Raw genomic sequence first — 26,744 nt, 5'->3', positions numbered from 1 at the left:
GTCCTTAATTTTTAAAGCAGGTAATTGCGTAGTCTATACTAAATTAAATTTACTAGCTTTCTACTTCTGTGGCATATGGTGTCTGAATGGGGCTGCTTTTTATCTCCTGTAGGTTAGTGCTATTTCTTTTCCTTTGTCTCTCTGTGCCTTTCGAATATTCTGATGGCAGCCACTCAGCCGCTCTTCCAGCCAACAACATGTCTTTAGGAAACTCAGCCAGTTACAGCGTGAGGTTGCCGAGACCGAGACCTGGTCTACCGAGTTGCAGTGTGGACCCTGGGCCGATGCCCGCTGTCAGAGTGCGCCCCCTCGATGTCTCGGGCTGCTCTTCTGGGTTCTTCATCACAAGGGCTGTTGGTCTTCCCTAAAGGGGCCACCCCACTCTTCCTCGATATCGCTCCAAAAAGCACTGCGTATGCAATTCCCCAGGGATACACTGAAGGGGGGCGGTGGACACCTGCTGAAGCTTAAATTAGTCTCATGGAGAAACAGGGTGCATAGAATGGGTTTTTGAGGGAGGACAGACCTGAGAGGTATTTGTTTGTGTGCGGTATTCTGTAGACCATGTGGGAGGTGCTGGCCTCAGGGAAGCTGACAGAAACCGAGACCGAGTTCCTTCCCTAAATTCTAGATGGAGGCTCCATGGGAAATTTGCTTTCCAGCACAGAGAACAGGGACTGTCCTCCCCGCTCGGAAATAGTAATTACAGTGTGAGGTAGAAGGTTGACACATTTTGATGACACGAAGCTCCTCTCTTCCCATGTTAGGTAAAGGACAAGAGAAAGAGGATGACGTTATTTGAATATATTTTTTGAATGAATGAGCAAATGAATATTCTGTTCTTCTCCCATTGTGAGGCCTCAGCTTACCCTCTAAACCCCCGTGTCCTCCTGGATAAATGTTCCCTGTCCTGGTCCCACTCCCAGGGAGATCACGACAGTGAATCAGATCTATTGCTTGGGCTTTGATCTCCTGGGATAAGAGACGGAGAACTCCAAGGTGCGAGCAGTCGAAGTCATGGCCCTGTGGATTTTTCAGGCCATATTCTTGCAAAGAACTCAAAGCTGTCCTAATCGTCCATTATCTCTCCCTTGCCCTTTTCTCTGAGTGGAGGGACATTAGCATCATCCAAACATGTCAGACTTCTAGCGCCCGTTCTAATGATCATTTCCGATCCGAGGTGACAAGGTCCCACATCGTAAATGGTAGCGGGTGGGGTCCTCCTTTACTCACAGCTGTGGCGAAACTGGGGAGCTAAGAAGCCCTCGGTGCTCTGATGGCCCAGGCTCTCTCCGCAAACTCAGGGAGGGGGCCCGAGGTAATGGTGATGTGGTCGGATGGAGACCGAGGCTTGGGTCAGCAGACCACACAGAGCGCTTGTGACTCAGAGGTGGGGGATTGTGGGGGTGGCACCTGCCCACTCCCCCACGGGGCTCCCCTTTCAGAGCCTGCCTGGCACCCTGTTTGTGCTCTCTACCTCACTCCCCACTCCCATCATCATCGCCCCAACTCGTCCCCGAGTGAGAACAGGAGCCAGAGGCACCTGATGTCCCCACGTCCCGTGTTCTCGGTGGTGTCTACCCCACGAGGGCCTGGCGTCAGAGAGATGATCAGTATGTGCTCACCGAATTGAATTCCCCAGACGGTGAAGCCGACCTGGGCTCAGTGTCCTCTAGAAGTGAGGCAGACCTCCTGGGCACCCTTGGACATGCTCGACCCGCTAGGGCTCCCAGCAGCCCCCAACACTCCCCGAGCCTCTGCCTTCATTCTGCTCCAGCCTATAACTCGGCCGGAAGGCTGTCACCGGCAGCCATTAGAGAAGACAAACGGGCAGCTCCAGCACCCACAGCTTCTCTCCCCCGCCTGGCTCTGCGCGCAGGGAGCCTGGAGCATGGGGATGCCAGGCACTGTGCTGCCGCAGTCATGCATCTGGTCCCACCAAAGCCAGCCAGGGGAGGCTGCCATGGACAAAGCTGGTGGCCCCCTCTGGAACCTTGAGAATTCATGGGGACTGTCCTTCCCCCGGAGGAAACCCAGAGGGACGTGGCACAATCCAGAGAAGCCAGCTCTGGGTGACTTGGGAATATCAATGAGGTATGTGGAGACCTTACAGAGCGGCTGTATAACTAAGGCTCTAAATGCAGATGTAATCGCTGGTCATGCCAGGGACTGTATTCATACATTTGTTTGCAGGGATGTGTCCTTGGTCAGCTGTGGGAGGATGAAGGAGGAAGGGATGGAGCTAAAGGTGAACCATGTTGTGAACGTCCCAACCATCAACACACATTGTGATCGGGTCTTTTAACAAGTCTGGAAGGCACGCGTGATGTGTAGCGTTTGCCTGTATCTGCTCTGAGTCTTGGTCGGGAGGTTGGGGGAGGCGGGGATGGGAGATGATGAGACGTGGCTTCTGCCCTCGAGGTCCTCACTGTTCGGAGGGCTGTCTCGTGGCACCAGGAAACAGCGCTCTACCCCCACCCCTTTCTCATGCACTGGCCGCATCGCCCACCTTCCTTGGGATCACTTCCCCTCGCAGCTGTGTGCTGTGTCTCCAGCTTGGGCTCTTCCTCCTGGCCTCCCTGTAGACCCTTTTCAGCTTGTTATGGAGCCCTATTCTGGGGAGAATCCAAACCTGTCAAATAGAGTGCTTCCCTTTCACCCATCTCCAGAGGCAACTGCTCATGAGAGAGAGAGAGAGAGAAACAGAGAGAGGGGCAGCTGGATTTCCCTGCTCCCCATCCTGCCTGTCCTGCCTCGTTCCCCGAGACAAGCCTCCACTGGCGCGGCACCTGCAGTTCTTACGTTGGGCTGTGATTCCTGGCTCACCACGTCCTCTCATCTCTACCTTTGCTCTCACAGGATCGTCCCCAGCACCCATGGGTCTGTTGTCTCGTGCCATTGCCTTGGAGATACATAACTTCCACCTCCAGCGGGCTTCTCCTCTCCATATCCCTTTCTAACCCATACTCAGGACTGTGGCCATGCTGGGTGACCTTCTGCCTTGGAAAGCTGAAATTTCAAAATCCCACAGTCTGCCAACAGTACCCTAGGCTCCTGATTTCCCCATCTTGCTCCCTTTACTAAAGTTCTTGCCACATCCACATATCCACGTACCCCCAAGCTCTCCGTAGCCTCTCAGCTGTGTGGGCTGTGTTCATTTAGATTTTTGCTGGGTTTGACCCCCTTTCCGGGTCTTTCTTTCAACTCCTGTGTCCCCTCATCCTGCCTTCTCACGGTTCCTCCCACCCTTGACTATACAGACATCTACCTGCCTTGCTTTTGTCTGTGTCCTGAGGCTGCTTGCAAAAAAACAAAAAACAAACAAAAAAAAAAAACCAAAAAACCAAAAAAAAACAGCCTCTCTTCATTTCATCTGGGCCCAAACAGAAACACAGTTACATGCCGGAACACCTGTTCTTAGCTTTCGCCTGAAACCACCTACAGCATCTTTGCCACTGTTGCAAAGATGACGTCAGAAGGTGACGATCTTGCCTCTTTTCAGAGATAATAGAAACTGTCGAGCTCAGTCTCCCTCAACTCCTTTCCCCTCCATGTTTAGTTAGAGCCGTACTGATGAGTATTAGACCAGCACTGACCGGCGTTGTAGCCACTAACATTGTCTGAATTCAGATGGACAGTTTATTTATTTATTTATTTTTAAAGATTTTGTTTACTTATTTATTTGAGAGAGCATGAGCTCATGCGAGTCGGGCTGGGGGCGGGGGCAGAGGGTGAGAGGGAAAGAGAGATTTCCAAGCTGACCCTGCACTGAGCATGGAGCCCCACACGGGGCTCGATCTGACGACCCTGAGATCATGACCTGAGCCAAAACCAATGTCAGAAGCTTCACCTGCTGAACCACCCAGGGGCCCCTCAGCTGTACTGCTTAAGGACAAAGTACACACTGGATTTTAGTATGAAAACAATATGAAAGATCTCAATGATTTTATATGGTATAAAGAGTCTTCTTTGGAAATTTGGGTTAAATAAAATATTTAAATTACTTCCGTGATTTTGCCTGTTTCTTTTCTTACTCGTTTGGAACGTGGCTGCTAGAACACGTCAGGTTACAGGCATGGCTCACGTCGCGTTTCTGCTGGACGGTACTGAGCTGGAGCTTCCGCTGCCTGGTAGCACAGTGAGCTGAAGGAACGTGTGGTATTTCCAAAGACAGAAGGGTATTTCTCTCAGGTGTGAGTCCCTGAGTCAGCCTTGGTCCCCGGCTGGCTGGGGGCAGGGGCCAGGAAGACGTGCGTAGTTCCCATGCATTCCTGTTGTCACTATTTACAGTCATCAAGAAAAGGGAAGGGGAGTCCAGGGCAAGGGGACGACCTGGATGTGTCATGGTTATTGCCACTCAAGCACGTTGTCCCCCTTTGGCTCCTGGCCTCCCCCAGCTGCAGAAGAGGCTGGGGAACATGGTCTGGGGTTGGGCCGCCGTGCATGCAGGTGGCACTTAAAAGAGTGTTTCATGATTAAAAGGAAGAATGGGAGAAAGGCCGTGGGGCCAGCGAGCGTTTCCGTGGGGGCCTCTCCTTCCTCTCACCCTGTCTTCTCAGCCCATGTGAACCTACACCCTGTGCCCCAGGCTCTTTCTCTATTGGCCTTTCTGCAGCACTTGCTTCCAGAAAGTGCCCCCTTGCTTCTGACATGATCAGCTTCTCTCTGCCCTCAGGCTCCTTCTTCTGAGGCCCTCTCCTGGGAAGTCAAAAAACCCTCCCTTGGGCAAAGTGAGTCACTCCACCTGCTGCCCTAATCCCACTCCTTCCCTCCAAGACAAGCTCCTGGACTTGTTCACCAGCTCCTTCTTGAGCAGCTGGGTCTGCCTGCTATCCCCGCATTCTCTTGGAAGGGCTCTCACCAGGGTCCCCGGTGACCGCCTAGTTGCCGAATCTCCTAGAACATTCTCAGTTCTTATCTTACTTGACTTTTCTTCCAGCCTCAGGGCTGTGTCTCAGCCTCTTGCATCAGCTCCACTTTCTCTACCTTCTCCCCCGACGTGGAGACCCCAGGGCCTGAGCCTCATCCCTCCTGTCTCTCCACTGTCCACCCTAGGCCAGATCCAAATTGGCATCACCACCCTGGCCCTGGGGTCTCCCAGGTCTGTGTCTTGAGCCTGGATTGTTCTCTGGGGAGCCAGGCCAGTGACTGTCTCTGCTAAACATCGTGCCCCGAGCTTAACAAATATGATCCCAGACTCATCCCCTGGGCCCGTCTCCAGAAACAGAACAGAACAGCCTTTGTCTTTACACCCCTGTGTTCTCGATGCTAGTCAATGACATCACCGTCTCCACCTAAATAGTTGAACCAGAAGCCCTTCACATCTCCTCCTACCCGCCACAGGCAGCTGCTCTGTTCGTTGCATCCTGTGAATCTTGCTCAGCTCTGCCCCATCCCTCTCCAGCCCTCACCGTCCTGCCCCTCACCCCCTGCCTCATCTCTCTTTCCTGGGCTCTTGACATCACCCCAGACTCCTCTTCCCAGCTCATCGGTCAGTTGCCGCCCCCGTCCATCTTCCATGCCATGAGTGATGGCGCTACAATGCAAATCTGATGACATCACCATCTGTCGAAGGTCCTCCTGTTGTCTCCTCCGTTCCAGTTCCCTGGCATGACACACAAGGTCCTTCCTGCTCAGGCGGCCTCTCCTTCCAGCCTCTCCCGCCAGGTGTTTGGGCCACTGACACCGGCTGAAGCATTTAGAAGCTCTGCATGCTGGATCGCACCTCGTTTTCTGGCCTCCCTGGGAGGCTCACCGCCTGCTTCAAGGTTGTGTCTTCCATGAAGCCTGGGGCAGTATGTGGGAGGCAGTAGCCGCTGGACACCTGTGTGCAAAAGATGCATAGATCGAGGCCATCCCAACAACTTCTCTCCGCTACCCGGAAGAATCTGTGCTTCCTGCAAACTCTGTGGTTTTCCCTCTTAAACCACTATTGTCTCTAAACCCCTCCCTGCAAATGTCTTTGAGAGCCAAAGACCCACTCGTAGTTTTTTGCAATTTCCCAGCACCTGGATGGCTTACAGATGGATCATAATGGGGTTTGGTCATAACACTTAACCGTATCAGGTTGTGGCTATTTGATTTTATGGCCGTATTCTCCTCTGGACACTTTAAAAGCAGAGATACATCTTATCCTTCCTCTACGTACATAGTGCCTTGGTTAAGATAGATGCTTTAATAGGTATTTGATGAATTCATAAATAAAGGAATGATTGAGTGGATGAATGCATTGCCTGTTTCAATTACAAAGCACAAGATTAAGTGCTAAATGAATGGCACAGACTGTCCAGAAGATTCGAAGAGGCAGAATCAGGGCGGCCTGGATTCGTCCAGCACCTGCCTGGGGTCCGGGCGGGAGGGAACTTGAGAATGGCGCATAATTTAGGTAGGGTTTGGATATGGGTAAAGAAAAGCGGAATGCTTTCCAGGAAGAAGAGACTACCTCGAGAAAAGAGAGGGCAAAGTAACAGGCTCTACTCAGCATTCAGCAAGGACTACCTTGATCTAGCTGAGTGGTCAAAGAATTTGATAGAATGTGAGCCTGGAAAGGTGTGTGATGCTAGATTGTGGAGGGGGTGGATGGGAGGCAGGTCAATCCACAACATGGAGAAGCTGGGTTTTCACAGGGGGGAGGCGAGGGTTGTAGTGGGAGTAGAAAGAGAGCAGAGGTTGGGGGCACATCCCTGGGTGGTCCTCGGTGACTGAGCAGGTCCAGTGGCGGGAGGGCTGGGGAGAGGGCAGAACCGCTCCGCCATGGATCGCGTGTGGGGAGGCAGAAAGAGCCCCCCCCCCCAACCTCGCCAATTCTGCGAAAAGATAATGGGTTACATTTGGGACATGGAGTTTGGAAGGGCCTCCAAGGGGATATTTCCCCTTAGCAACCAGAAGTAGGAGTCTGATGTGTGGATAGGGAAGTGGGGCTGGGGGTAGGGGATTTTGGAATTACCTATGTAGGGCTTATAGTTGAGAATGAATTCTTCAGGGAAAGTAGACAATGAAGGAAAAGTGGACTGAGGGTGAGGCTTGGGGAACACTGCCAGCCACGGTTCTGTAAAAGGGGAAGGAGCTGGAGCTCGAAGGGGCTTGGAACAAAGGTGATCAGGATGAAAATCAGGCAAGCGTCATATCAGAGATGTTAAAACATGACAACCCAGAAAAAGCCTCCAGTCACATGTAAATCAGAGACTCAAAATCCTAAAAAAAAAAACAACACAAAAAGATTTGTAAGGAAGGAGAACTTTAGTGAATTCAGAGATGGTGGAGGCTCAGGATGGAGAAGATGCAGAGGAATTGGAGGCAGTAGGTATAGATCACAGAGTTTAAAATGTCTCATTGGCTGAGGGTGAGGAGAGAGGGTAAGAAAACTTAGGAAAGAGCCGGAAGAATAGTAACTTTTTTCTCATCAAAGTGTTTTTTTAAAAAAATTGAGGGATCACTTCCATACGATAAACTGCCTACATTTTGAAGCATACAGTTTGAATAAGCTTTGCCGTTTGTACACCCGTTACACCATCGCCACAGTCCTGATGATGCAGTTTTCTGTCACCTAAGAAAAATGTCTTGGGGCCATTCTCATTCCTCACTTCCCCTCCTTCCTCTGCTCAGCCATCCCGGGCGATCCCCAGATCGGCAACCACCGATCTGCTTCCCATCACTACAGTCTAGTGTGTATTTTCTAGAAGAATATATACATGGAATCCTAAAGTCATGCTCTTTTTGTCTGACTTCTTAAATTCCGTTTTATTAGTGAGTAGTATTTTGTTGTATGGGTATACCACAGCCGGTTTATTTATTCCCTGATGGGTGGTTGTTTCTGGTCTTTGACTATCACAGAGCAAGTTGCTATGAACATTTATGTATGAGTTTCTGTGTAGACTAGGTTTTCCTTTCTTTTGGATAAACACCTAGGAGTAGAATGGCTGAATCATATGGTAGGGGGAGGTTTAACTTCTTAAAAAATGACCAAACTTTTTAAAGTGATGATGCCATTTTACATTCCCACCAATTGTGTGTCAACATTCCAGTCCTTCCAGATCCTCACTGGCTTGGTGTGGTCAAGCTTTTTAATTTTAGCTATTCTAGGAGGTTGATGGCAAGATCTCATTATGGTTTTAATTTGTATTTCCCCAAGACTAATGATGTGGAGCGTATTTTCACATATTTATTTGCCACCCATGTAACTTCTTTGGTGAAGTATACATTCACATCTTTGGGACATTGCTTAAAAATTGGATCGTTTGCGGGGCACCTGGCTGGCTCAGTCAGTGGAGGGTGTAACTCTTGACCTCAGGGTTGAGAGTTCAAGCCCCATGCTGGATGTAGAGATTACTTAAAAAAAAAAATCTTTAAAAATTGGATTGTTTGGTTTATTATTGAGTTTTAAGGATTCTTTGCATATTCTGGGTACAAGATCTTCAGCACATATATGCTCTTTGTATATTTCTCCCAGCCTGTGTCTTGTCTCTTTGTTCTGCTCATGGCATCTCTTGAAGAGCAGACATTTTTAATTTTGATAAAGTCCACTTTGTCAGTTTTTTTTTTTTTAATTTTATCGATTTTGCTCTTGGTGATATTTCTAAGAAATCTTTTCTAACTAAAAGTCACAAAGTTTTCTTCTAGAAGTTTTATAATGTTAGGTTTTACGCTTAGGTCTACGATCTGTTTTGTGTTAATTTTTATGTATGGTACAAGTTGGGGTTGACTTTTTTTTTTTTTCTCAATGTATCCGACTGTTCCGGTGCAATGTGTTGAAAATATCATTTTTTAAATGCGCTTTTGTCAGAATCAGCTGGCCATGTATGGATGGATCAGAGTAGTAATTTCGAAGGAAGGAATAGAAGTTGGCATAACATCCCTCAAAAGCCAAGATGAATTTGGCTCAGACATTTACGGAGTGCTTCCTGTTGTCAGGCAGGGTGCCAGGCACTGGGGATAGAAAGATTAAAGAGGAGATGTTAAAGATGAAACTGATCATTTGGAAATAGAGTATATGTGGGGCTCTATGACTGTACATCCTTGTGGCCCTTGAGCAACGTCTGTGTTCAGAGAAAGCTTCCGGAAGGAGGGGAAGTCTGAGCTGAGGACTCATGCCGAATGGGAGCAGTCAGTGAGCCACGGTGCAAAGGCGGAAGGAGGAGCACGAGTACAAGTGCCCAGGGACCTGACAGCGTGCGTGTGCGTGCACGCGTGTGGGTTTAGGTGGTGCTATGGTCTTTCGGTATTTCTAGAAAGTAAAGAGGGATGGGAGAGAAGCAGAACATAAGATTCGAGAGAGGGAGCCAGATCTTGTGTACCACACCAAAGAATCCCATTTATTTTGAGACCGAAAGCTAAAAGCAGGGGTTTGTGCCTTTCAGTGACCAGGAGCTGCATGTGGGCATGACTGAGGACTGCCACGTGGTGGCTGAACGTTTGGTGGGAAAACCAGGTGAGAGGCAAGAGGTTGCTGCTGAGTAGTTGAGAGGAAAGGGCTGAATTTGGACCATGGGGCTGAGAGAGAGAAAAGGGAACAGAGCTGGGAAATAGTGAGGGGCAAAGCCAGAGCTGTTGGAGGTGAAGGATGGGGGTAAGGCCACGAGGCCTGGAGGGCCGGCGCTCTCATTAGCTAACCTTAAGAAGAACGTAGGAGGGAAGAGGGTGAGTTGGCTTTAGGTCTTAATCAATTTGAGATGCTCATCGAACATTTATGTGGAGATGTCCTCAGGCAGGTGGGCGGCAGTGATGGGTCAAGATCACTTAGGCAGCCTGTGGGAGTGAGTCAAGAGGAGGGCCGTGCGCAGACCTGGGAGCTCTCCAGTGTTGCAGGGTCAGCTAGAGTCAGTAGACCTTGACAGAATGGACAGAGAAGCAGGAGGAAAGCCCCAGGGGCTTCATGTCATGGAAGCCTCCAAACCTGAGGGTCTCAAGCAAAGGACTCCGAACTCGGGACTCCAGACGCTCAGGACTCAGGTTCAGAGGAAACCAGCAGGCAGCTACCGAGTGGTCTGGGAGCTCATGGGTTCCAAACCCAGGTGGCCATTAAGAGCTGTGGGATTTTGGCCAAGTTGCTCACCCTGCCCCTCACTCAGTTTTCTCACCCGTAAATGGGGGCAGTATGTTGCATAGTTGTGTGAGAATTACCTAACGCAATGCACGCGATGTTCTTGGAATGGCCCCTGGCAGACGGCGAACAATCATGCCGGCTAGTGATAGAATTGAAGAATCCAAGTGTCCCCTGACTTCACAACGATGATTGTTTGGGTGACTTTGTACGCACAGCACGAGTGGGCCGGTGGGGACAGAAGGCCGGGGGGGATGTGAGATGAAGTCAAGTCAGCGAGATGTAGAGCAGTCACTTGAGAAGTCTGGTTTGGTTTGAAGGGCGAGCCTGAGGGTCATACACGATCTGCACGGTCCATGTTGGGTCTCTGAGCACGTCCTCGCGAAGGGGAATAAGCTAGTCTGGGGGAGAGTTGGAAGGCCAAGGGGAGAAGGGAAGCATGGTGGGGCAGGGTGTCGGGAGAGGTGAGCTGGGTGTGGTAGGGCTCTCCTGGAATTGGGTCCCTCGTGATCTGAGCCTGTTGGAAAGGGGCGCCTAGCTGGTCCAATTGGAAGAGCATGTGACTCTTGATCGTGGGGTCATGAGTTCGAGCCCCATGTTGGGTATAGAGATTATATATGTACATAAATACATTAAAAAAAAAAAAGAGGTAGAAGGACAAAGTATTACAGTTCCCTGCAAGTGGCTTCATATTAACCTCTCTATGGACGAGAGAGGGAGGGGGAGCTGGGTGGTGGCTAGAGGTGAAAATCCAGGGGATGGGTCTTGTGTCCATCTCTCCTGTTCATATGTTAAAGTACTAACTCCAGCACCTCCCGAGTGAGACTGCACGTGGAGACAGTGTCTTTGAAGAGATAATTAAATTAAAATGAAGTCATCAGGGTGGGCCGTAATCCAGTATGACAGGTGTCCTCGTAAGGAGAGGAGATGAGGATACCGCTGTGCACAGAGGGAAGACCGAGTGAGACCGAGACCGCAGGGAGAGAACGGAGGAGGGAGGCCTCGGGAGAAACCAGCCCTGCCCACACCTTGATCTCTGACTCCTAGAAAATAAATTTCTGTTGTTTAAGCGCCCCTCGTCTGCCCTGCTTTGTGATGGCAGCCCCAGCAGACACAGTCTAGAATGTGAGAGGGAGCAGGCCAGGCGAGGCCAAGGGCAGAGGGCTGTCCTGTGTTGCCCCCCAGGTGAGGAGGAAGGCTGTGGGTTTGGGCTGGAGTGGCCTGCACAGTGTCGTGGCTTTCTCCAGCAGGAGGGATGACAGGGACCCACAGGAGTCCGGGATACAGAAAAGGACACGAGAGCTCAGAGGTGAGCAGGGGAAGCTGGTGCGGGTGACACTCGGGCTGGGAGCGAAGCCGGCTGCCTCCCTGGAACTCCAAGGGTCTCTTCTTGTTAGGACAGGGCTCTAACTGGCTGAGCTGCACAGCTGACAGAAGAGCAATGGAGCCTGCCTGTCAAGACTCTCCCGTAAAACCTCTTTATTCCCCGCTTTAAGAGTTAAGAGTTATCAGAGTGCTTAGAAATCTTCAGGAGGGAGATTCTGGAAGATCCGAAGGATTAAGGGAGGTTGATTTTCCAACCTGAGGCGTCACTGCTGGGCTGTTGGGGCTAGTCCTGTTCCAGGTCACCCAGGCGAGCGGAGAGTAGAAGTGCCAGGCCCCGGGTGCCCGGGAGGACCCCAGCGGCCCTGCAACCTGGAGCACTGGTTCTGGGGGACCGCCCTCTGCCTGAGCAAACAGCGAGTGCTTCTGCACCGTGTCACGTTATTCTTTCACTCAATAACCATTCATTAAGGGCTCCTGCACGTGCGTCTGGAATTGTACAGGAACAGAGATGAATCAGCGCGGCCCTCAGCCTCAAGGAGCCGGCTGCCTCGGGGAGAAAAGACGGAGAAACAGAGAGGCATAATAAAAAAGTCAAAAGTGATTCGTGTCTAATGAAAGGTACAGAGAAATATCTGTGGGAGTTTTAAGGAAGAGGGAATTAATTTGGGATGGGGAACCTGGGAGTTTCAAAGGAAGGAGAGATTACTCTGAGCTTTTTAGGTTCAAGCTAGTTGAAGAAAATTCTAGAGAGAGATGTAAAAGGTAAACAGCCCTCCAAGGCAGTGAGTGGTCTCTTGGGAAACCTAAGGAGAGCATTGGGCTGGGGGCATCAGGGAGGGCTTCTTGGAAGAGGTGGGTCTCAGGGGAATAAGGGACAGAGCTGGTGTCAGCAAAGGCATGGAAGAGGGAAGGCAAGCCAGCTCTTATCCTAACATGGGGGTGCTGTTGCTGTGTGAGTGGAAGGGGGTGCTCCAGCTAGAAGGGCATTGGGAAGCTAGACTGCAGAGGGCCTGGCTTCATCCTAGATACTCAAATGGAACCCGCCCTTGGATAATGGGGAGGCCTGAGGACTTTGAGCAGGCGAGTGATAATCATGGCCACACTCACGGGGTGAACCAGAAAGGATTAGGGTGGGCACAGCCAGGCCTGCTAGCCCCAGGGAGGCATCCTCTCCAGAGTAGATGTAGGCCTGGGCCCAGAACATGGAGAGAGGACCTTAGGGTAGAGGTGGACACAGAGTCAAGAGGCTGCTTTTTCCTTGGCACGAGCTTTAGAACTCACAGAGAACTGGGGGGAGGTAAAGCTATTGGCTCTTGGGAAGAAAAGCCCAATGTCAGTGGGGAGGGTCACCAGCTCCCTGGGTGCAAGAGAGGCCTGTTGAGGACCTGCGATGTACAGATCACTGTGCACGAGTCCCCACAGCTGGAAACCTGGGGAAGACCCTGCTCCCTGATCACCTGTCCCCATCTCAGCCTTGTCCTGGCTATTGCCCTAGACCTTCCCGTGTCTCCTAGCTCACTTCTCTGCAGAACAGTCCTGGGGATGGCGGCTGTGCCAGGTGCTACTGCTCCTCATTAAGCAGTGGCTGGGAGCTCGGAGCATCCTGGCCAATGCAGTCACGGGGCATGTGCGACAGAGCGCCGGCCAGGAGCATCAACGGACACTCGGTCCTGAGCACACTACTCTCCACCTCAGGGGCCCCTCGTTGGGGACTGCCAAACAGCAAGGTGCTCTTGGTAACCGCCTGTTGGGAACGTGTTCTTCTGTTGTCCTAATGGGGCCCGAGTTGGTCCCTCACCCTTTGTGTCCACAGCCCCAGCATCTGGGTTCCTGTTACCATCCTGATTATTCTGATCCCAACACATTTGATGCCAACCAACCATCCAGTTGAGGCTGTTCCAGACAGGAGTTACCATTGTCTAAAACCCCAAATCTAAAGCCAAGTGGTACCCAGAGCGCAGAGGTTGGATGGAGTGCAGAGCCCTTCTTTGGGCCCTGTGGGGAGGGAGAGAAGAAGTAGGTACTCAGGGGACCGCCTAGGCCCCTTAATAGAAAATCCCCACTTTCCCTCTTCCACACCTGGCCATGCTCCCTCTGTCTCCAAGTATGTCTGGTGACACTCTGTGAGTTGATTCTGTGGTGTTCCGCGGCTGGCTGACGTCCCGTACATCTGGGTTTGCACTGGCACGTTATCTCTGTCGGCTCGGGCTGCCATAACAAAACACCGCAGCCTTGCTGGCTTCGACAACAGACATTTATTTCTCGCAGTTCTGGAGACTGGGAGTCCAAGGTCAAGGTGCCAGCAGACTCGGTTTCTGGTGAGAGGACCCTGCTTTCTGGCTTGCCTTCTCGCTGTGTCCTCACATAGTAGGAGAGAAAGAGGACTCTCTGGTGTCCCTTAGGACACCCATTCTATCCGATGAAGGGCTTACTCTTAAGACTTCGTATCACTTGAATCACCTCTTCAAGGCGCTGTCTCTAAATGTCGTTGCATTGGGGGCTAAGGTTTCGACATGTGAATGCGGAGGTGGGCGGGGGGCAATATTCAGTCCACGGCACGTGTCCTCAGTGCACACTGTTCAAGAAGAGAGCACACAACCCTGAAACAGACTACTGGGTGTGCGGTGCCTCCTGTGGTTTAGGTGTGGTTGTGCCCTTTGTTACTGATGGGACAGAGGCAAGACCGGTGTCGAAAGCCTAAATGACCCCATTAAAGCATTACTGAAGTAAATCCCCTCCCCTGCCAGAGGGCTGAGCTCCTTCCTAGTGTGACAGGAGACATGGGCATTTTCTGAGAGATTATTTTATTACTTATTTTATTGCAAGCGATATCCTAATATTTAAAGATCATATGGTCCAAAGAGAAGAATGCCCCCTCGTCTAGAAATCTCACGGGGCTTGGGAGCATTAGTTAGGGGAATGTCCAGAGGCCCAAGGTCCTGCCTGTTAAGTGTTTCAGAGTTGATTTGCCTTGGTGACACTTTCTTTCCTTCTGGAGGCTGCCAAGCTCATGTGCTCCACTGCGATGAATGGAACTGTGTCCTCCCAAAATTCATGTGTTGAAATCCTAGCCCCATCCCCAACCCTGCCACAGATAGCTTTGTATTACGAGGCAGGACCTTGGGGGAAGCATTCTGTTTAGGTGAGGTCATGAGGGTGATGGGGCCTTCAGGATAGGATGAATGCCCTTAGAAGATTCCAGAGAATGTTGTCCCTTTCTTTCCACCCTATGAGGACCATGTGAGAGGGCAGAGGTCCGCAAATCAGGAAGCAGGTCCATCGTCGAACCCAATTCTGCCTGCACCCTGATCTCAGGTCCCCCCACCTCCATCCAGAACTGGGAGAAATGTTTGCTGTATAAGCCATCCAGTTTATGGTATTTTGTGGCCGCAGCCTGAACTAAGACACCCCTCCCTAGTACACCCCCTTCTCAGCAGCAAATCCTGACGAAGACAAGTTTTACTAGAAGGAAGATAAGCCTTGGTTCTGGGTAGAGGGTCTGCATGAGGCCGACCTGGGGTCACCTTCCGTCTCTCCCCCTCACCAGCGCTGTGAATGTGAGCACGTCCCTTGACCTCTCTGACCATTTTCTCATCTCCAAGGGAGGATAACAGGAGGAACGCGCTCATCTCAGAGTCATTACAGAGATTAAGTGAGCCCATATCCACTCAGCACTTATGCTAATGTCACGGGATAAATGTGGGCCTGTTCACATAAAACTCAAGTGTCAGGGATTCCGTCCCTCTTTCTCATGACTTGTGTGTGATGGTTATACCAATTCCTGACATTGCCGATGCCTCTTTTCTATGTTTTAGGGTTAGACTAATGACTTCTATTTTATTTTTAACAGCGAAACATTTTTTCCCCCATATCAAGTCTCCCGTGGAACCCCAGTATCCAAAACTGATAGGTGTGGAGGTGTGCTTGTTGAAGCTGGTGGGGGCTTGGGACGGACCCCCATGTGGTCTCTCCCTCTGCTTCCTAATGGAGCCCAGGGCCCTCCAAGGAACACCATTTAAGAATTACTTTTACAGGGCACCTGCGTGGCTCAGTGGGTTAAAGCCTCTGCCTTCGGCTCAGGTCATGATCCCAGGCCCCGCATCGGGCTCTCTGCTCAGCGGGGAGCCTGCTTCCCTTCCTCTCTCTCTGCCTGCCTCTCTGTCTACTTGTGATCTCTGTCAAATAAATAAAAAATCTTAAAAAAAAAAAAATCACTTCTACAGGCTGCCCTACTTCCTTTCTCTTCCCAGAGTCTTCCTCCTGGGACATCGTAGCACAATATTTTAGGTGTCTGCTTCCCGCGGAATCTTGTCATCCTGGTCTCACTTTCCTGAGGTTACTTGGGTAGTTACTTTGGGTGTCCTCAGTCTCATCAATCACACGTGTGTAGCTCTTTGGGCCGCTCTTACAGGTGGTGATCACTCCAGGTGTGTGAGGATTTTGCTGCGTAATTCCCAGAAGCCCACTTGAATGGCAGGTCTTGGGATGCGCCTCTGTTATCCAACGTGTGGCCCAACCGATGTCAGTAAAATGGGACTTTTATCATCCCGCAAGGCTGTGCATATAAACACATCCACACATCACGGGGGGAGAAAGGCTTTGTAATATTCTGTGTCCCGGATTTTGGGTTGGAAAATGGGTCACAGTAGGTGTGGGAGAGGTGTACAGAAAAGACAGCGTGGGACCTGGGTCTCTTCTGTCCACGCCAGCCGCAAAGATTTCACATGTCGGCGAAACCCATTTGGATCGATACCCCATGTTGCTCTTCTGAGCCTTCAACCTCTGAAAGATAAGCTTGATATTTCTTCTTCTTTTTTTTCTGTAAGAGCTTTATTAAAGTGTAATTCATATGCCACATGATTCACCCATTTAAGACATACAACTCAGTGGTTTTTAGTGTATTCACAGAGTCAGCATCCCCAAAAGAACCACCCCCCCATTAGTAGTCACCCCCCCATTTGTCTCAGTTTTCCCACCACTGCCACTAGGCAACCACTGATCTACTTTCTATCTCCGTGGATTTGCCTTACTGGAAATTTCTTACCAATGGGATCATCCCGTGTTTTTTTGCGTCCGGCTTCTTTCACTTAACATCACGTTTTCAAGGTTCATCCGTGTGGTGGCCCTTGTGAGTCCTTCGTTCTTTTGTCTTGTTGAACACTGTCCCATTGTATGGACACACCACATTGGTCATATTCATTCATGGTGACGGGCACTTGGATTTTCCAAACTTTTGAGTTGTTACACAGAGTACTGTGACGAGCATATATGCACAAGTTTTTGTAGAGATCTGCAGAGATTTGCAGTCTTGTGACTTCCTCTACCAAGAGAACGAAGCCTACCCAGAGCTAGGTTTGTTGAGCCTTTTGGGTACTGTGCCAAGCACCTCACGCAGACTTTCAGGTTATCTTCATGATGGCCCAAGGAGTGGGCTCTCTCCCCATTCTACAAGCGAGGGAACGGGTCTCAGAGCTGCTGCGGGGTGGACCTGGGATCTGAACACAGGTCTCTAGGCTTCCAGAACTCTTACCTTTAATGCTGCTTCTGGAAGATGGGCAGCTCGTGGAACTAAATGACTCCAACCACTCATTTCAAGTTACACCAGTCAAATGCATGTGATATGTCGCTTACAGACATTATCTTACTGAATCCTCACACCACCAAGGCCCTGAGGTTGTCTTCCTACTCTTCATGCTCAGGGAAGAAAAGAAGTTCCGAGACCCTGCCTGGCCCACCAGCCGACATGGTTCCTCAGCGTCCGAGCCTGGAGAGCTGGTGTGCGGCCGAATGTGCCACGACTCCCCCTGTCGTGCCTGGTCTCCTTTCCCCGTCTCCTGTCTCAGGGAGAGTCCTGCACATGCCCAGAATACCATTTTCCAAGGACGGCCCCTGTGTCCCTTCCTTTGCACGTGTGTGCCTGTGTGTGCGTGTCGGCGTACCTCCAAGCATGTCACCACATCTGGGTCTGGTACACATAGACCCCGGTGGCCTGCTGTGACATCTTTGGGTTTCTGAGGTGGATAGGAGCATTGGAATTCATGGCCACGCATGGCTACGAACCAAGACCCTCAGCATGTGGAGGACTTGCTTTTGGACTAGTTCCAAGAACGGCACGGAGGCGGAGGGGAGGGGAGGCGGGGAGATGCCTGGCAGAGGTGGCAGTGGGGGGGAGAGGAGAGACTGGAGAAAGAGGAGGTAACAGGAGAGGGTACCAACTGTCTCCGTGTGGTTGCCTGCCCACAGCTGCTATCTTGGATGACCCCATGGAGTGCAGCAGAGGGGAGCGGCTCTCCATCACCCTGGCCAAGAACCGCATCAACCGCGCTCCTGAGAGGCTGGGCAAGGCCAAGGTCGAAGTGGACATCTTTGAGCTTCTCAGAGACAGCGAGTACGAGACTGCAGAAACCAGTACGTAGAATGAGCAGGGCTGCCCTCTGCTTTCCCTGCTAGCAAGAGGGGCGAGGTAGTGGGAGCTACACCCGTCCCCAGGCCTGTGGTTAGAGATTTTCTGGACAGGGGCAGAAACATGCACCAGCAGGCCCCGAAGGGCACAGTCTGGGGGAGATCCCCAGTTGTTGTTGCCAAGTGTGTGTGGAGTAGAATTAAGACAGGATGCTCATTCATTCATTCATTCATTCACACACTCATTCATTCCTTCATCTATGGATTCATTCATCTCCTGGATGTATTATACACAAACCCCTGAATGAAACCTTGTGCGTGATTAAGAAGAGGGGTGTAGCCAGCTTGGGGGAGGTCACTTAGTCAACGCACATCTGATCACCTATCTTGCTTATTTGTGTGGAGGGCAGCACTGTGGGACTTGGGATGGAGTTTGACCGCTCTGTGGGTAACCTTGGACAAATTACATATCCCTGTTTAACCTCAATCTCTTCATCTGCAAAATGGGAATGCTAGGCTCTCTTTTGCCAATCTTATAGGTTGTTGTGGGGTTTAAAGGATGCGAAATATAGCAAAATCTTCTGTCAGTTGCAGGGGTTTACAGACATATACAGTAGGGCACTCAGATCCCACGTGTGGAGCCCCTACCATGTGCAGGGTACTGCTTTTAATTCTACCAACACAAGAGTTAAGTGTTCTTGTCCCCACCTTCACAAGAGAAGCTGAAGCTCAAAGACGATAAATAACTTGCCCATCCACAGAGAGAGTCAAGGGCTGAGCCGGTGCTGAACCCTGGAGTCCTGAGCTCATGCTGCAAGGCCGCACCGAGGCCACCATGACCTCCCTGGAATTCCCTGGTGTGTTGCTGGCTTCACCTTGACAACTTTCCAGGCTGAGCTTCCCCAGTCAGTGGGCCGGTGACTCAGAGCCGAGCTGGCCATGAACAACCCCGGTGCAGAAGGAGGGAGAGGAGCCCCTCAGCCTGGAGAGGCGATAGGTCTCTTTCCTAAGATTCCGCCCCATCTCCTCCCTTTGTCACGCATTTTAACCTCAATGGCAAAAACAGACAAAAAGACAAACAACTTGCTCAGGTATATATTGAGACAGCTGGTCTTCTGGGGCAGGAGAGGAGGATTCAGCAGTGCTCTGATCTCACATTAGTGCTGTGAGAGAAGAGACACACCCCACCGGCCCAAGTGCAGTAGGTAGGGTGTCCTGTGGATCCAGACAGAGCAGGAAGGGAGGAAGACAGCAGCCCTGTCTCTGCCTTGGGGACAGTGCAGAGAACAAGGTAGACACAGAGGCTGCTGTCCGCTGGCTCCCAGTCTCTCCCCTGTGTGTGCATCAGCGGCAGCTTCCGTTAGCATCTCTTGGTTTGCATTTCCAAGGTAGAGGATCTGCTGGGTCCAGCTCATCTTGCATGGCCGATCTCACCAGTCACAGGTGTTGGCCAGACAGGCCTAATAGCTATGAGCGTCCAGGCTTAGGGACCAAGGATGGGTTCCTGCCCTACAGAACAGGACTGGTGAGACCAGACCGATCAGTGGACACAGTTTCGTCCCAATGGGGGAATGGAGGCAGAACAGGTGCCTGAAATAGCCACACACTTATTCAGTCAATCAGGTAATACATATGTAGTGAACACCAGCTATACTCTGTTCTAGGCCTGGGGGATTCAGCAAGGAGCTGGTAGAAATCCTCGCTGGCAGAGAGATGAAATTCTAGCACAATGGAAGTAAGATTCCAATTTCTCTGCATCTTCTGAATGAGATCAGAAATACCAGTGATGACAACTTGTGAATCTCCTCGTCTGATCTGTGGTGGTTCCTTGTCCAGAAGGACAGGTCTCTGACAAGGGGCCAGATTCCTAGATAGTGCTGTAGAGTGTTCTTCCAGAAGCCAGCTCCAAGCCCCTTCCTTCTCTTGGGTTCTTCGGGGTTTCCCTGGTGGAGCAGAGAGCACAGATCGTGCACTGGGATTGGAGGTCTTTACCACATGTAAATTTCCTCTCCCGGTGACCCAGGCAGCCTGGCTTCTTAAAGTCAATACTTCTAAAATATTAAGCCAGATGAATCAGGGGAATAAAAGAAACTGATATTTTTATTCCACGTTCGAGAGCTTTGGGGCATCTTTTTCATGCCCTTCTTTTAGGCGCCAAGTATTTTTATGAGCTCGTAACCCTTGGTTCAGCTTTTACATCTCAATGTGTTTGAGGCATGATTAGCATTTGTTAGAAACAGGGCTTCTGGATCTTTCTACCCCAAAGGCCTTTCATCTGAAGCCAGAGCTGTTCCCCCACAATGGATTTTAAATACCACCCAGATAGTTCACAGGAAGGTTCCAGCCCAGCCATTTCCCTCCCAAAATAAGGGAGAGAACGGGCAAGTGCTATTGGCTGAAGCCAGGCGGGGACTGGACTTCTCAGTGGCAGTGTTGGGGGAAGGAGAAAGGAGGGAGACGGGGTCCCTGGATCAGGGAGGGACAATAGCTCTACGATGCCTGCTTTGGGGCATCTGTGTTACAAAGAGCAAAAACATGGATTTTAGCATCAGACTGGCCACCTTTAAACCCTAGCTCTACGATTTACTAGCTATGGGACAGTGGACAAGACGCCGACCCTTTTGTACTACAGTTTCCACGCTGATAAGATGAGGGTAATGGTGACACCTCTTACTGGGGTCTTCTGGAGCACACCACAGGACAACGGCGAGGCGCCTTGCTTCAGGCGTGGGACTGGCATTCTGTAGGCAGCTGCTGTGGACTTGGCTGTTGGCTCCCCCCGCCTCCTCTGAGCAGGCTTCCTCCCCCGCATCTGCCTCTCTCCTCTGTTCAAAGTTCAGCCTTCCGTACACAGCAGCCCTGTCTGCCTCCCAGCTCTCCCCACGTGGCCTGTCTTCATGTCAGCTCCCCTCCTGAGGTGGGAGAGGACATCGTAACTGGACATCCCCTTTCTCTTTCCAGTTCTCAGGGCTTGATGCCTCTGACAGCGTCGAGCCTTTGGGCAGTGCCGTGGGCCACCCAAAGCCAGCTGCTGCTCTGTATCTGGGGCTGTGTTTTCCCCAGGTTAGGGGCCCAGGGCTAATTTGCATTATTAACTTCAAAGGATCTGAGTCAGTCTGGGCTCCTGAACAGTGACCCCAACCTCACACCTGTCACCCCAGGCCAGGTACTCTGCTTCCAGCAGACCAAGGAGACCCTGGCGGTGATGTTCTTGGTTGTGGAGAGCTGAGGCGCTGCTCTAAGTTGGGATGGTAACATACCAGCAATGGGCAGTGGTACCTCCTTGCAACAATGGGTGAATTTGCAAAAGCTCTGTACGAATCGTGCTGTCATGATTCATGTTCGGGGAGGGAATATCAGTCGAGGGGAACAATGACTATTTCAAGAATCCAAGACAGCTAAGTGTAAAGCAACTGAAGACGCCGGCGTCCCGAGTTCCACCTCCTCATCTGATGATTCAGAACGAGGCTGGGAGGTGGGAAGTACCAGACGGGGTATCATTAATAACAGCCCCGGACACCGGAAAGTTACAAGTACAAAATCACCTCCTACTGTATCTTGTTCACTTAGATGTTCATATAGTGGGTTTGTGTAAAGCGGGGGTCCTCCGTAAAGCTTCCTCAAACCCGAGACTGGGTCCCTGCACCTCCCTGCTCCTCTCCCCATCGGCTCAGGCTTCTTGATGTCTGACTTCCTGACTCTCTCCTGACTCTCCGGCCGATCTGAAATAAGAGGGATGAACAACACCCATGAGGTCATCCCCTTCCTGCCTGGCCCTTTCCCTCCCAGCGACTGTATCTTATCTCCACCTCAGCCTTTCTCTGCAGGGAGGGTCCCGCGGGCCCTGCCCCCTCTCTGTCCCCTAGATCAGTGTGTCTCCCGCGGCTGCCGTATTGGACTTAACGGAGTTCCCACTCCCTTATCATCCAAACACCCGGAGGCACCTGCCAAAGCCAGTTTGAAGTTTAATTTACTGCAGAGCTAGAAGCGGGGGCCTCTGTGTCAACCGCTTGCCTCTGCCGAGGTTTGTCTCTGTGAGGCCAAGCGTGCTATCAGCTGTCCACACGGCTTCCCCTGGAAACTCCAAGAACGCGCGGGTTATCCGGCCCCACGTGGCCTCTGGGTGCCTGGAGAGGAACCCGGCGTGTGGAGCTCTGGCTGCAAGCTTCCTCCTCCCGCATGAGCTCCCCGAGCTTCTCACAGGCTCCGTGGCTGTGACCTCGGGTGGTCGGGAGCCACCTCTAGTACGAGAGGGTGAGCATCCCCCTGTCAGTTCAATAGAAAAGTCCAAGGCAGCATAAAGGGAGACGGTGAGAAGTCGCAAGAGAAAGTCACATGCGTAGTGATGAGTCACTCAACAAATATTCCTTGCTCCCCACTCTCTGAGCTCCCCACATCACGCATGCACAGTATGGACTCAGAAACACATTGGAATGCAGTGCTTAGAAATCGTCTTGTCCAACCACCTCATGGTTGGAGGTCAGATGGGGAAACTGAGGCTCATAGCCTTTAGCAGGAGGCGGTTAAAACCCAAACATCCGAAAAGTGACATAAAGTTAAGTAGCTCTGCTGTGTGGTTCAGACATGGGCAGAGCACGGTGGGAAATAGGGCTGAGGTATAGCCGGTGGTCAGGTAAAGCCTCTGGGGGGGACCGTAGAATGTTTAGTGGGTGGAGAGCAGGGAAGCAGGGTCTCAGGGCAGGAAGCCACAGTGTCTTGGGACACAGTGACAGATGGGCGTGGCTGGAGCAGAGAGGTTCTGTGGGGTGGTGGGGAAGCCCAGGTTAGCAGTGTAGACCGGGACCAGGTTCTGGAGTTGGACACACCAGGATCCTAATCCTGGCTCTACCAGCACCTCGGGCTTACCTTCTGTGCCTCGCATTTGAGAATAATAATAGTTCTTTCTTTAAGAGGTTTTAATTTTTTTTTTTAAGATTTTATTTATTTGAGAGAGTGAAAGAGAGAACATGAGCAGGGGGAGGGTCAGAGGGAAAAGGAGAAGCAGGCTCCCTGCTGAGCGTGGAGCCCTGGGGCTCAGGCTCTATCCCAGAACCCCAGGACCCTGGGATCACGACCTGAGCCGAAGGCAGGTGCTTAACCGACCGGTGCTTAACCAGGAAGCCTGGTTTTCTGAGGATTAAATGAGATGAGGCACTTGTAAGACTTGGAGTGGTGCCGGATATAGGGTGAACTCTTGATAAATTTTACACAGTAGCAGTAGTAGCAGAGGAATTCTTTTTTTTTTTTTAAAGATTTTATTTATTTATTTGACAGACAGAGATCACAAGTAGGCAGAGAGAGAGAGAGAGAAAGAGGGAAGCAGGCTTCCTGCGGAGCAGAGAGCCCGATGCGGGGCTCGATCCCAGGACCCTGAGATCATGACCCGAGCTGAAGGCAGCAGCCCAAACCACTGAGCCACCCAGGCGCCCCTAGCAGAGGAATTCTTACAGTGAATCCTCCTCTTGGGATGATTACAAGGCTTCAGGGAGCTAGCGTGTCTACCAGCCTGGTGCCTGGTGCCCGGGACGCCCCAGTACATGCTCTCATGGTGGTCTGCGACCAGGCTGAGGGCTTGGAAGAGAATATCATTAGTGACGGGGGGCTGATGGCAGTTGGTGCTCTCTGACCAGGGAGAACCCCACCACGGGGCATGAAGGGGCAGAGGTCTCACATTCTCTCTCTCCTGTGTCCCCTTTCTCAGCTCGGGGATCAGCAACCCCCCCCCCATTCAGCCCACTGTCTGCTCTCTGGTGGGGTTTGAGAATGGACCACACTCCCACAGGCTCTGGTTCAGGTGAGGATACAGTTCTTCCAGGTGGATCGAGGTGATGGGAAGGATGCTGGGTTCTCCCAGCCCCCTCTGGCCCACCTCATTTTCAGCCCCCATTGGCGAGCCCTGTCCCCCACGGGGGCTCAGGGAGCTCTGAGTAGCTCCCTGGAAGTGCCCTGCCCGCCCCCCCCCCCCACCCAGGAGGCCCCTCCTGCCCTACAGGGTCTGGAATCTGTGGTGCCCATGGTTAACCCCTCTGTACTCTCTGTATCACAACCAGACCCTTCCTCTCCCTGGGAAGAATCAGAGAAGGACTTGGGATCCAGGCTGGAGCTGGTATCTTGAGGGAAAGAAATCCACCCCCCCCCTTATCACACCCCATTGTGGTCTTTTATTCCAGCACCTTCTCTGACCCTTGTCTTCTAGTGCTTCCGGTGGCTGGGAAACTTTGTTGCCATGGCAATGTCACTCATGTCTCCCCATTCCCTCTCTTTCGGGCTCCTGAGGAGGCAGAGATAGAATGTGTCCCCCCCCACTCCTGTCCCTCCCACAAACTGCTCAGGGCCCTCACGCAGATGTCTGGATCCCCGAAGTTTCAGAGCCGAGGCCCTTCATAAACAGTTTCCATTCGTGTTGAGCAGAGCAAACCTCATAGGGAACGAGAGAGTGATTCCCAGACCCCAGGAAATCCTCGGGTCATGGGGATTGGATCATAGTGGATCATTTCAATTCAGTTGAGCAAACATCTGTTGAGCAATTCCATTTTGCCAGAGTCGAATAGATGCGACCCGAGCCCTCAAGGAGTTCCCAGTCCGGTGTGGGAGATGGGAGATGGACACTGAGAACAGAAGGCACATGTCCAGAAAGCTGCAAGGCTAGATGTTTTTAGAATCCAGAACTCTCCATATATTGGGAAAGTCATGAGGTGCATACACCATATCTTAAGTAACATCTCCAGGTGGGGCCTGGGGCAGAACCCCCCCAGCATACCTGTATTCAAATATTCACATACTATAAATAGCCTCACATCTGTTTAATAGATCAGATTTGCCACCAAATGAACTTGATGAAAATCATCGAGCTTCAGAGCCTTTTGGATTTTTGGAAATGGGAGTAAGAGATTTTAGCCTTCTATAAGAATTTATTTTTAGGAGAAGCTTCTCTCTATTGAAGCACAACATAATGAGCCAGCTTGGGGTGGAAGCTGGCCAAGAATTCAGAGAACAGGGAAGCTGATGGGCCTCAACAGAGCCAGCATAGGGCTGACTCAGAGCCACAGAGAGATGTGCATAGAAGGGGGAGGAGGGTTCTTCTTACGTAGGGGCAAGATCTGAGTTGGGCACTGGAGGATCAATAGGAGTTTTCCAAGTGAGAGGGTAAAAGAGGGCCTAGACCATGGTCTGGGGGTGCTAATGGTGCTAATGGACTCCTTCTCATAAAAGTGCTTCTATTCTTTTTTTTAAGATTTATTTATTTATTTGAGAGAGAGAAAGCACATGCTCAGGCAAGGGGAGGGGCAAGAGGAGAGGGAGAGAATCTCAGGCAGACTCCCTGAGATCATGGCCTGAGCCAAAACCAAGAGTCGGCCACTCACACGACTGAGCCACCCAGGTCCCCCACAGAAAAGTGTTTTAAAATGAGTAAAATAAAATAGGATGACCAAGGAAACCAGTTACATGAAAATACGGTTAAAATATTTTTCTAATGATATATAAATAAATGTGCTTCTTTATTAATGTATTAAATAGCCAAGCCTAGCAACAGGTCCAACGGCTAGCCTGATTTTGAAATAATAAAACGATCTCCTAAGATTATCTCTAGCACTGCAGGGTGGCAGGAAAGCATTTGTGATGTTTGCTGGCGACAAAGTCAGAGGTGCTGGTAACTTACCGTGGTTTATTTCCTATGTTCAAAATGGAAGGAAATGGCAGAGTTCAGTTAGGAGAAAAAAGAGTGATGTCATTTTTCTCCCCCCTCCAAAGTGCTCACAGGCCACTGACTTCTACCCCCAGATCTGAGGCAGCAGATTAAGAATCCCTGGTTGGGTCAGGGAGAGCTACCGGGGAACAGGCTCGAGAAGGAAAGTAGGAAGGAGCCGGGCGAAGGAGCCAGAAGCAAAATGGGAGAAAGTTCTGGAAAAGTAGTATCTTGAGGAGATCCCATACATTTGGATTTTACTTGCTTCTCAGAAGAAATTTTTCTTATGACAAGTTATGAAAGGAATACATGTGCATTATAAAAAGTAAAGGGGAAGAAAAGGGAGAAGAAAGTCATTCCGAGTCAGCAGTCCCCATGAACGTCCAGCCTCATGAGCCATGGGAGGCTGCACAGTACCGGGCTTAGCGTGCTGACCCTGGGCCCAGGGACTGAGGGTGGGAATCCTGACTCTGACCTTCAACCTTTTTGTCCTATTTTCTCGTCCATAAAAGGAAGTAATAGTTCCAACCTCATCAGGTCGTTCTAAGAACTAAGTAAGTCCATTTGTACGAAGTGCTTAGAATGATCCATAATTAGCATTCAGGAAATGTGGGCTTTTGTAATATCTTCTGGTCATTCCTGAGCTCATAACTGGTTTTTGTATTTACTTCATTGCAGCGTTCCTATCTCTCTACATATAATTTTATACCCTGCTTCTTTCTTTTCATATTATTTCATAAATATTTTTAATACTGTTATAAACCGCTCATAAGCATTTTAAACACCTAAGCAGTATTTCATGTGGGTATATGACCCACACTTTAGGTAAGTATTCCCTTAGGATTGGACCCTTAGATTATTTCCAATTTCCCACGGAAAACGTGGAGCAGGCTTCTGTGTGGTTCACCTGCTGTTTATCGAGCACGTAACCCCAAGTCAGGCCCTCTGCTAGGTATAGAGAACACAGATGTAAGTAGGACCAGCTTTCTGCCCTACAGCTACCACACACCTATGTTTTGGGTTTACAGTTTGTCTCACAGTCTGGAGAACGCATGGGAAGTGAAGAATTCTGGAGACGAGAGAAACCCCTTAGGAGGCAGGTGGCAAAAGGGGACGGACTTAGGACAGTCACAATGGGCATGGAAAGGAGGGGACGGTGGGCAAGCAGTTTGGGGGGTCAGAACCCAGCCGCCGGTGGGGTACAGTGTGTGTGTTCAGTGAGAGAAGCCAGGGAAAAGTCACAGGGGACTTCCGCGGGGAGCTTATGGAGCTAAGGGGGGTGGCGTGCAG

General features: G+C 50.9%; 1 protein-coding gene across 1 annotated transcript in view; it reads left to right on the top strand.

Moving 5' to 3' along the window:
• The window catches only part of GRIK4 (glutamate ionotropic receptor kainate type subunit 4), a 415,050-nt gene that overhangs the window by 223,219 nt on the left and 165,087 nt on the right, over window positions 1-26,744 (top strand). The window contains exon 4 of the mRNA XM_045080424.1: window positions 17,609-17,773. Coding sequence (XP_044936359.1) covers window positions 17,609-17,773 — 165 coding nt within the window. The remainder of the gene's footprint in view (window positions 1-17,608; window positions 17,774-26,744) is intronic.

This window comes from Mustela putorius, unplaced genomic scaffold (genome assembly GCF_011764305.1).
Source record: "Mustela putorius furo isolate JIRA1106 unplaced genomic scaffold, ASM1176430v1.1 tig00000460_pilon_pilon_pilon, whole genome shotgun sequence".
In the NCBI taxonomy this organism is placed as follows: domain Eukaryota; kingdom Metazoa; phylum Chordata; class Mammalia; order Carnivora; family Mustelidae; genus Mustela; species Mustela putorius.
Note: the sequence above shows the minus strand (reverse complement) of the source record. Positions and strands in the feature narration are given on the sequence as shown.